This window comes from Apteryx mantelli, chromosome 4, assembly GCF_036417845.1.
Source record: "Apteryx mantelli isolate bAptMan1 chromosome 4, bAptMan1.hap1, whole genome shotgun sequence".
Classification (NCBI taxonomy): Eukaryota; Metazoa; Chordata; class Aves; order Apterygiformes; family Apterygidae; genus Apteryx; species Apteryx mantelli.
Genome location: NC_089981.1, coordinates 18,042,813 through 18,053,976, shown reverse-complemented (window position 1 = coordinate 18,053,976; position 11,164 = coordinate 18,042,813). Strand labels below are relative to the sequence as shown.

Below are 11,164 nucleotides of genomic sequence, written 5' to 3'. Positions count from 1 at the left end.
TAAGTGGCAAATGAAGCAGTAATCAGTGCCAAGCAAAGAAAATAATGTCATTGGGACATTTGGACAAATAAAACATACTGCGTCTTTACTTAGAGTTTCTAGATTTTGATCAGCCAGCTCTTCCCAGAGGTTTTTACCTGGGTCTCAAAGGACAGATTTCTATTGCTAGTAATGGCTTACTCAATGCCTATTTGACACACACACACACATATATATAATATATATATATTTTCCTTTTAATCGACTGAGACCTTGTATCATACTTTCAAAAAGAACCCCACTTGCCCCCAGATTTTGAAGAGAGACCCCCCACACACACACACACGTTGCAGGGTGAAAGTCCGTAAGAAAGGATGGACTGGCGACTCCAAACCACCTCCCGCCGGGCCGCGGAAATGACCCCGGGGCGCTCGGGGCTCCGGCGGCCGCCGCGGGGCCCGGGGCGGGGCGGGGGGCAGATCCCGCCCCGCCGGGGCGGACGCGCCGCTGCGGGGGAGTCCGCGGAGCCCGCGCAGACGGGGCGGGCGCGGGGCCGGGGCGGGCGCTGTCCCCGCGGCGGCACCGGCGGCACCGGGACCATGCCCTACCTGCTCATCAGCACGCAGATCCGCATGGTGAGTCCGCCCCACCGGGGCCGCTGCTCGGGGCCGGGGGTCCGAGGCGAGCGGAGCCCGTCCAGCTCCGCACCGCGCACGGGGGCTGCCGGCAGCCGCGCCCGCCCCCTCCGCCCGCCTCTGCCGCCCGTGCTTCGCCCCTGGGTGCGCGGGGGGCCGGCAGCGCTGCCCCCCGGATCGGGGCCCACCTCCGCGGCGATGCGCGGCAGCCCCGGCCCCGGCGCGCCGCGATGAGCCGCAGGTGCTAGGAGCGGACAAGCCGGACGGGGACGACGAACAGGGCTTCGCACCGCGGTGGTCACAGCCTTCCTTCACCCCATCCCCTTAGCGCCGTCCGGTGCAACACCAGTTTGGGAAGAGGAGAGGGCTCCAGGGCCCGTTAGCTGCCACTCCATCCACCCAGTAAAACCTGCGGGTTTCAAATAGTGAGTGGCGTAACTGCAGAAAGGAGTCATAGGACCTTGGGAATGTCCGAGAAATTAGTTAATGTCTGGCTGTGCGTCCTCACCATAGGTTGTCCCTCTTCCCTGGATAGCCCTGCTTGTGGCTCTGCAGTCTGTGCTGTGCCGATTGAAAACCGAGCCACGGTTGAAGGGAAGTGCATCATCAGCACCAAGGTTATCATGCAGCCCCTGGTCGGTGGCAGGGATCTCTCTCGGAGAACCAGGCTGAGAGCTGTAGCCTCTTATTCTGATATAATGACATAAAGGAAACGTTAGTTCACACCGATTGGGAATCTGCAGCCCATGGTATTTCAGTGCAGTTATTGCTAACCCAGTTGCAGCTGGCATGCACTGCCAGGACTTCAAGAGCAGACAGATATGTATTTGTTTCTTTTTTTTCCCTCCCAAGGGGAGCTATGTGTATTGTCTGAAGGCCAAAACATGCAGATGTGGTTTTGCAATAGGAAAGGTGGGATCGTGAAAAAAACAGATTAACAAGCTGGCAGGACTTTGGTGAAAGATGCAGCCTGCCATAGTTAAAGAACATCTTCCATTACACACTTCTGAAACCTAGTGGGGATACATGGGGAATTTAAATATTCTAGTTTAATATCTCCTATCTCCACAGCGCTACTTGAAAATATTGGTTGGAATTAGGTCTGTGTGGGCAAACCACTGCAGTGACCTGGGGAACAAGCGCTGAACATCTGGAGATCATCCAATGAGAGGACGAGCAGGCAACCCACGTTAGCTTTTAGTTGGCTAGCAGAGTTAACGACACAGGGAGACTGTGGCGGTGTGGGCTGGACTAAAGCATTTCATTAAGCAGCTAGTAAGTCCGAAGTATATAATGTTGCCACTACTGTTGGATCAAAGCTAGCTGGCTTTGCCATGCTGCAGGTGCGTTTCCAGCACTTCCCTCCGTGGGATCCCACTGAAGATGAGCCCTGGAGGAGCAGTGATGTTCACAGTACATTTTTCCCCTGATTGTGCCTGAAGCCTGTGTGTGGCTTTAGGACTGGGACTTTTGAGAAATGCAGAACTCCCTCATATGGGCAGGAAGCCCAGGTGGGAACACAGCTCCCTGACAGGTCCCCGAAGACTTTGGAGCCTCTGCTTTTTAACAGGACGGAGCAAACACTTCTGACTTGGTGTTGAGCCACAGCTGAGAACAGCCCCTCCCAGTAGGGAATGATTGAAACTCCTGCTTTTTCCTGGCAACAGCCAGGGCAGAGGAAGGTTGTGAGTTGGACAGATTGTTTTCTCTTGCATGGCATGTCTCTAGCTGGAGTGAGTGGCTCAGACTGGAGACAGGCTGCAGGTGTGAATGCTGCAGGGGGAGCAACTCTAACAGAAAAGACTTTTCCTCTGTGGCAGTTTATATCTTCTCCAGCTCTCCAGACAGCTAACTGTAGGAGTGTGCCTGCTTGTTACACAGCTGACTAAAATATGTTTGATTAGTTGAGCTGCTTTAACACTTTCTAGTTGGGCTCTGATCTGGGCTCTTCCTGAAACTTTGAATTTACCTGCAGTTTGTCAGAGTCTGTTGGCTAATAGATCAGTGCTGTGAGAAGAGGATTTTGCCCTCTCTGTTAAACTCAGTTGTTGCTCTTCTGCTTTCCTAAAAACACGCATACCTTGGCTTTTCTAGGCCAGCGCAAACTCCCTGCTTTCTGTGCTGTGCACAGTGACAGAGCTGAGCCACGCTGCTGCCCCCTCCCTCAGCCAACCATCCATTTCATTGCTAACCTAACCGTGAGGTCAAAGTGCACGACTTCCCGTTCTGCTGTGTTTGCTTCTGCGACCAAAAGGTTCACCCTGTTGCATAAGGGTGGACCACTGCATGGAGCGTGCAGAGCACGAACAGCCTGGGTTTTGCAACCGCTGCTCAAGGCTGCAGGGCCCTTGGCCTGTTCCCCGACTTTGGTTTCTTCAAGGGGTGATAGAGAAAAGAGGGGTTGTAAAGGATCTGGGGTATGCTTAAAAAGGTATGCCCTTATTTAGGGTTGAGCAGATTTTTGCATGTTATAAAGTGTTGCTGATAGTGTACAGTAGGTTTGCTGGTGTCAGTGGATAGGTGACATCCACTGGAGAAGCGGCTTTCACTTGCAAACTTTCTATGTGTAGCATAGATAGGACTTAAAAGGAAACAATTGCTCCAACTATTAAAATCAATTAGAAACTTGCCATTGTCTTCAGCAGAGGAGTAGTCCGGAGCCTGCAGGGGTGGGTTTTGGAGGGCTGAAGATCCTAGCACCCACACGAGCACCAAGGAAGGAGAGGTGAGTTGTGGGTCCCATGATGCAGTCATGTGTGATCTTATGTGCTCATCTCCATCCCGCTCACCACTGCAGCCCAGCTCGTGCATTCATGGCTCATGTTCAGAGACTCTGGAATTACTCCCCCCACCCCAAGGTGAGGCATCTGCGTCAACACTTCAGCGTCTTCTTTCCCTGTTCTCGCCGTCCTGACTTGCATGTTATTTTGGGGCCACAATGTTCCTCTTGTAAAAACCAGCAGTCTGATCCTGTGTTTTCTTGATCTTTCAGCTTTACTGTTCCAGGGAGGCTGGGTGCTGCCTGCCAGCAGGGTTGAGAACAGTCCTGCAGGTGGTTGTTGTGGCTCAGCTGAGAGGAGATCACATTTGAGCTATGATTATTTGATGAGCCCTGATTCTTAGTTTTGGACTTCCTCCAGACCAGGAAAGTCTCCCAAAGTAGCACTTTTGGAGCACTGTGCAAAAGTGGTTTTGCACCCCTCCCCCCGTGTGACATGTAGGAAGTCCATCTGATGGTTTAGATGGCAAGATGACTCATGTTTCTGGTTATCTCCCCCCAGCACCTCTGCTGTCCTTTTGGTTTCAAGGGAGAGCAGCAGTCCCTTGTCACCCTGCCTCTGCCCTAATCATTCCCTGGTGCCTTCTCTCCCCTTTTTTCCCACCTTTCCCTTCTGGTGCAGCCATTCCCAAAGCTGGGCTCTGCCAGGGCAAGGCGAATGGTCACGGGAAACCTCATTACATGGTAAAACTTACAGACTCGCCAGTTTTGGGTGAGGAGGTTGTCCTGCAGAGATCCCCTGCGGTGGATCCTGTGGGACCAGGGCCAGCGTGAGCTCAGCCAGCAGGTGGCCCTCTGGGAGCAAACCACCAAAGTCCTCTCTGGGGACCACACAGGTGACTGTGCTGAGCTGGGATGCATCAACACTGCTCCCCAGCACCAAGCAAAGGAACCTGCATCAAATACCAGTGGGATCTGAAGTATGGCACTGGAAACCTTATTCTTCTGAGGAGTTTCTCCTTCTTGCTTGCCTCTGACACAGTTCCCTTCCCAGTACATTTTCCCCTGGTTGTGCCTGAGACCAGTGCGTGGCTTTAGGACTGGGACTTTCGAGAGCTGCAAATGTCCCTCATACTCTGCTGTTTGTTTCCTGGACAGAGGTGAGCATGAAGCAAACCTGGTCTCTACGGTGCAGGGACAGCCTCTTACCAGAGCCATCCTGGGGAACGGGGAGGGGGTGGCCATGCTGCGGTACATTGCTCAGCTGCTCTGCTGCGTTTCCCTGCAGGAGGTCGGCCCAACCATGGTGGGAGATGAACATTCGGATCCCAACCTGATGAACTACTTGGGGGCCACGAAGAGGAACATGTTGGGTAACCACTTGTAAGTGTTCCTGTGCTATGTCTCATGCTCTTGCCTCTCCTCGTTGTCCCCAGAGCTTCCTTCCTGTCCACCATAGCAAATTCCAACCGCACGTTCACCTTTAAGCTCAGGATTAGGTTGCTGGTGAAAAAAAACTAGGTAACACCTTGGCAGACCTGAAATACCTGGTTACTTTTCTCAGCTCTGTCTTGCAGCCCTGCGACACAGAGTTGGAGAACAGCCCTTTGTCCACATGCCTCCTCTCGGAATGGGTTATGTTGATGATCCTTTTAATAGCCTTTGTTTGCAATTTTTAAAGCATTTTGTATAATCTGAGTTGAAACGTTCTTCACAACTTTATAACTGCATGGAGAAGTGACCCTTTTGAGGTGTCTGTAGAAACCAGTCTCAAACTGTAGACTCATCCTCATACCCTGGAACTGCAGGAAGCTGGTACATCAGCAGTGCCCTTAAAAAGTGATGTGGGTTTTGTACATTCAGCAGCTGCTCCTTGAGTTGAACGTGCAGTGAAATGTTCAGTTTGCATTTTAAAGAAAACCCCTGTGGTTCAAAGTGCTTTCTGAAAGCCACTGCATTTCATGAGGTGGTGGAAATCAAGGCATGAAGGGCTATGCACGTGTCCTTTACCTTGCCTGCTAATGCTCACCTGCAGGAAACATTTCCTGATATTTCAGTTCTTTCTTTTTCTTGCTCTGACCCCATGTTAGCACCTGACCTTCCTCCTGCCCCATCCTTACCTTTTACATGTTTGGGATACCTCCTGGCTGTTACCTGATGCATGCCCTAGCTGAACCAGAATAGGCACCGTGAGCATTTAAATCTTTCTGCATCACTTGCTGCCTTTATCCTGTCCTTAGTCCTTGTAGCCAAGCTGCCTCCCTCTTGTTACCATTTCCAGTCCCAAGACACTCAGAAGCCAATGGCTTCTGGCCAAGGGCGTGCATCCCTCCTCTCGCAGCCTTGGTCTGGCTGTGGCCTCTTTTGCTGCCACACCACCCGACAAGCTGATGCCCAGCCTGTCCGATCGCATCGTAATCTCTATTGCAGTTCGTCTGAGGCTTCTCCCTTTTACTGAGTGCCTGAGCCAGCCCCACTCAAAGGCTGCTGCAAGCCTCTCCTTGGGCTGCAGAATTAGAGCTACTCCCTGTTCCCCTCTCTGACACCAACCCATTTTTCTGTTTGTTTCCAAGCCGTACATATTTTACGTTTCTCCATGTCCCTGTGTACCTCTCTGCCCACGCTGAGTTTGACACCATCCTTCATCAGAGCACAACTTGTAAATGTTACTGACATGTTCTTTACATCTTGTCCCACTTTTTTTTTCACTTGATGTTTTGAATTCTTATTTTTCTATAGGAAAAACAAAGCAAAACAAAACCCCAAATGCAAATTGAAACAACAGAGGGGAGCAGATAGTTTTCTGTTGAATCTTGCCCACTCACCCCATGGCGCAGAGGAGGAGTAGGAGGAAAATCAGGCGTTAAACAGAAGGAGACCTCTCCTTCCCACTCTGTTCTGCAACTTCTATCAGCTGGGCTGGGAAAACCCACCTACGCAGTACCAGCCTGGCAAACATAAAGGTCTAAGTCCTCAATTCCTGCCGCATTAAAAAACTGAATAAGGTGGGAGAGTAAGGGAAGAAGGGAAAAAAAAAGTTTAAGGCCCTTGATGAAGAGAAACCCTTCCAAATGCAAACTCAGGACATCACCGCCTACCTGCATCTGCAGGAAGACTGATCTCGTACCCCTTCTGTCACTCAGCTCTCTGCCTAGTAGTGCTAGGGTGGATTTGCCGGCGGAGCAGTCTCCATGCTGCTATTCCGAACCCTGTGGGCGGCAACGAGTTTGGCAGGAGTGTCAGCTTCATGTGGCTGCCTGCAAAGCCGAGCCCAGAAGCAGGCAGGGAGTTATGCAATGAGAGAAAGGAGACCTGAGAGGGGGAAAAAAAAAGGAGGCTTGAGGAAAGAAAAAGTGCTGCTGGCTCCTGAGAGATAGGAACAACTATCTAGGATTCAGGGGGAAGAGAAGGCAAAGGAAGGATAAATAAAATGCCTCCATAGTCTCTGTCCTGACAGTCAGGGAGGAGGTGCAGAGTTGTAAAGTATCAAAGTGCCGGATTTTACTTCTGTTTGGGAGAAGGGATCTGAGCTTTTTCTAGGATCTGCTGCTAGGGCCTGGCTGGTGGATTCACCACCTTTCTGCCCTCCCTCACCAGTCTGTGGCTAGCAAGTGCGCAGTAAATATTTTCAGCTCCATCTGGCCCCACCTGTTTCTTAGTATGTCTTGTATTATATCTAGGGTAATTCTCCTATAGCCCAGTGGCACGTCTTCCCCATTTGCACTTGAGCAAGAGGAGGTGGAGAAAATAACTTCAGAGGGATGTGGCCACTCACGCCCCGAGAGGCACTGTTGCATGCCAGTGGGTGAGCCCTGAGCCACCTTTCCCAGCAGAGCACCGCTTCACCGCCAGAAATCCAAAGCTTTCTCCCAAGAGGGATGAGTGGTCCTCTGTTTGCACCACTGCCTAGCAGGGTTTCCCTCCACCTAACTGGAAGTGAGGCTTTACCAACAGTAAACTCAGCTATGCGATGCCACAAATCTTGCCCCTCCCATAGCACTGTGGGTCTGAAAGCCTTAAACCTGACCTGATGAGTTCTGAGGGAGCCTGCAAGAAAAGTCTAAGTAGTGTGGACTAGCTGGGGCACTATAATGTACAAACAAACTACTTAATCACCTGTAATAAAGGAGAGAACTAATCCTGTTATGTAGCTCTGCACCAGCTACTGCAAATGTCATGTCATTAAGTTCAATCAACTGCTGGCATGCAGGAATGCGTTGTCGCCCCCTTATCTGACATACGGGGCAGAAACCCAGGGGCATCTGGGGTTTAAGAAGGGAAGAGCCAGGCTCTGCACCAGCCTGCTCTTTTCCAGGAGCCAGTGTGGGGCCAAAGATTACAAACCTGACTCTTGGCTGCTGCCCTGCTGCAGAAGAGGAAACTCTTCTGGGGGCAGTCTGTACACTTGAGTAGACATACCTACCTACCTACATACATAGATGGATGGATGGATGACTGTTGGGCCCTGTCCCAGGCATCTCTTGTTATTATGAAGTCTATCAACGCTGCTTGGTCTTAAATGAAAACAGATGCTGCCTCTTTATCTCATTCTGGGAGCTGAGGTCCAAGGCACCTGCTAATTTAGCTGTTCCCCAGAGCATAGCCAAACTGCATCACTAAGGAAGCTGAAAGAACAGCTGTGCAGATTATGAGATTGGCTGATCACTAAAAATAGCTACATTTGGAGGATACTCCTATTCGAGTTCAATCCCCTCCCCATGCATAGCATGAGTGCACTTATTTGGGCCCTGGCGTATTTGGAAGGCAGGGCAGCTGGGGTCACATCCTGACGATGTGCAGGTGCACAAGTCCTGTCTAATCTCAGGTGACTTTCATGTTCCCTCTTGGCTTTTAGCTGGGAGGAAAGACTTTGCAAATTTTCATGGCCATCCCATATTGTTTCAGACTGGTTGCAAACAGAGGTGGTGGTGTATCTGATACGTGTTGTATGTGATCTTTTGTTTCACTGAATACAGAGTTGTGTTTAAGGCCCTGGGCAACCCAACCTTCCTTCTGATTTTAGCTCAGCCACTCAGTTTTTTTAGGTTCCCACAACTAGCAAACAATCCCCACCTCAGTTCCTTCCTCTGCATAATGGGAATAATATTTACCAATTTCAACACGTGAATCTGAAGCACATGTGAAAAGCCTCTTAAAGAAAGCACTAAGTTCAAAACCACTTGTAATAATACATATTATCTTTACACCACATCTATAATTATAGCAAAGTATAGTCTGTCTTAAGAAACAAACAGAAAAAAAGCTTTCACATCTTAGCATTATTTTATGCTTTAAAAGTACTCACCACTCCATTAATATTTTGCAGTCTTAGCAAATAGCAACTTTGTCTGGAAATGTTTTTTTTTTTTTTTTTGTTATTCATATCAAAGTCAGAAAAATCATTGTTACACAGCCCAAACAACATCACTAATGATCCTGTATCCCATCATTATCAGCTTATCTGGCACTGTGAGTCATCTAAGAGCTCGACAATTATGAAGCTTATCCCATCTGTTTGAATAAAAGCTGTATCCAAAAAGACTGTGTTAAAAGAACATTAAGGCTGCCGAATCCAGCACACAGGGTTATGCTTGCCGTTTTGGGCCTGCTACTTCCCAACCTAATTCAGCCCGTTTTGTATCCGCATTGTGCTACTCTTCCACTCCACAGTCACCGGCTATTTTGTTTACAGTAGAAGCAGTCTTGCAGCCCTCAGGTCTTCAGTGGAGAAGCAGCCTCCAGGATCAGGTGGAAGGAAGGAAAGTTTTTGCTCCAGCATTCACAGAGCTGTCGGAAACTTTAGAGAAGTAAGAGCTAGACAGAGACCCCCACCTGTCAATTCTTAGATGTTCACAGTGTGCGACTGCTCTGAACTGCCTGGGTAGGGAAGAGTTGGTGCTCCACCTTATTTGGCAGCTGTTTGTTGAGCACAGATGACTTCTGGTTTTTCAAAGGCTTAGTACTTGGCTGAAGGCAGCATTTTTTTCCAACACCCAAATTTCAAGGACAGGCTCACAAAAACACCACCTGACTCACACACGTGTTCTGATGTAGGCAAACACTGTTTTTTTTTCATTCCTTAGAAACATTTGATTCTTTTTCTTTTTTTTCATTTCCAAAATGGTCCAGCCAGGTAAACTAGGGCCTAGGTGTAAGCATCAGCAAACGTGGTCTGATAACAGGGAGCTATCAGGCCCTGTGAGCTCTCGGATCTGCAACCTCCCAGTAACAGAGAAACTCAAGGAAAAGCTCAGGCTGTTCCTGTGCTGCAGTTGCCAAAGATGTGTTTGAAGCCTCTGCCCCGCTTTCCTCCTTGCTTCGCAGACAGTATCCTCTTTTTCCATGGATTCCCAACCACACATACTTGTGAACTCCCTCAGTTGCAATTTCAGTCCAGTTAACCAGCCAGCATGTAGCTTTGGGCAACCAGTTCCCAAACCACCCTTCAATTTAGGTGACCATTTCATTCTTGGCAGCCTTTCTCCTCCTTGGTTTGGAAGCTGTGGGTTTTGGCCTCCACCATCTAGTCAACCAAGACATTGCATCATGCAGGCTGTATGCCAGGTGTGGTCACTGCAATGTCTTATACTGGTTTATTAGTGATGCCGGAGACAGAGTCATTTCCACAAGGAAACCCTTGTCTCTTCCACCTCATCTTACTTCTTCCCCTCTTGCCTGCTTGCAGCTGGGAGTACTATGTGAATGATGCACCCCGGATAGTCTTGGACAAGCTGGAGAACTGTGGCTACCGGGTGGTTAGCATGACAGGTGTGGGCCAGACGTTGGTGTGGTGCCTCCACAAGGAATAGCAAGGAAGACTTCTACGTTCCACCTGGACAAGACCCTGCTGTGGATCATCTCGCACAGGACTGACAGCAAACTTTTCCCCTTGAGTAATTCCTTTCTGTCCCAGATTCCAGGCACTCGTGTGGGTGTGTGGGGGGGGAGTGCCATGGAGGCAAAACTTCACCTAATAGAAGCTTGCCATCCCTGCCGTTGCACAAGGCCTTAGGGGAGGAACATAGGCCCAGTCCAGACTAAAGGTAAATCATATACAGAGAGCAGATGGGTCTAACTATGCATTCATCTGAATGGCAGTCTGGCAAATACTATCCTTTTACATTTTAATCATCCTCTATTTAGCATGTATTGGAGGGAGCTCAAATAACAGACTTAGCTGTCTCTTCCTTAGGGCTGTCCCAGAGAGGTATGTGCTGAGCTGTGAGAGTTCAGAGAATGCCGCCACCCAGTCCATGGGGGTGGGTGGGCAGTTGGGAGGGAGGCCAAGCACAAATGGCATACTCTCTCATCTATTTAAACCAAAGTGGTGGCTGCTAAACCTGCACACTGCCCTTTGAGAATCCCTTCACTTGGCGGCGAGGCTAGTTTCTTTCCCAAATGGAATTGTGGTTAGCAGTGTCAGACTTTCAGTCCCAAGACTCAAGCATAACACCTGGTTCCTGAAACAGCCTTAGAGCAGCACAGGAAGGTCTAGTGAACATTTCAGGTACAGGCTGCGTAATCTTAACAGCAGTAGTTGCAATGTTGGATTGTTTTGGACTATGTGTATTGATCCTGCTGTAGGGGTAACACTAATAAAACATTTATCTAAAGAGACTGACATCTTTCTGTGGGCTGTTCTGAACTGTTGTTGCTGAAACCTTTCGGATCCACAGTTCCTGAACAAGCTTTCAGGAATAAAGAAGCTTCAAGGTTTGAAGAGTCTGGGGTTTGTTCTGACAGCACCTCTCAAATCCTGTGACTGGGCAGCTACTCTTAAGTACACAGGCTGATGAGGTAACATGCTTGCTCAGAAGCCGGTGCAACCATT

General features: G+C 49.5%; 1 protein-coding gene across 1 annotated transcript; it reads left to right on the top strand.

Moving 5' to 3' along the window:
• Positions 1-501: 501 nt before the first annotated feature.
• Positions 502-10,950, top strand: GCHFR (GTP cyclohydrolase I feedback regulator). Its single transcript, XM_067295800.1, has 3 exons — positions 502-614; positions 4,622-4,716; positions 10,019-10,950. The coding sequence occupies exons 1-3, from the start codon at positions 579-581 to the stop codon at positions 10,140-10,142; spliced, it is 255 nt and encodes an 84-aa protein (XP_067151901.1). The 5' UTR covers positions 502-578; the 3' UTR covers positions 10,143-10,950.
• The last annotated feature ends 214 nt before the right edge of the window (positions 10,951-11,164 follow it).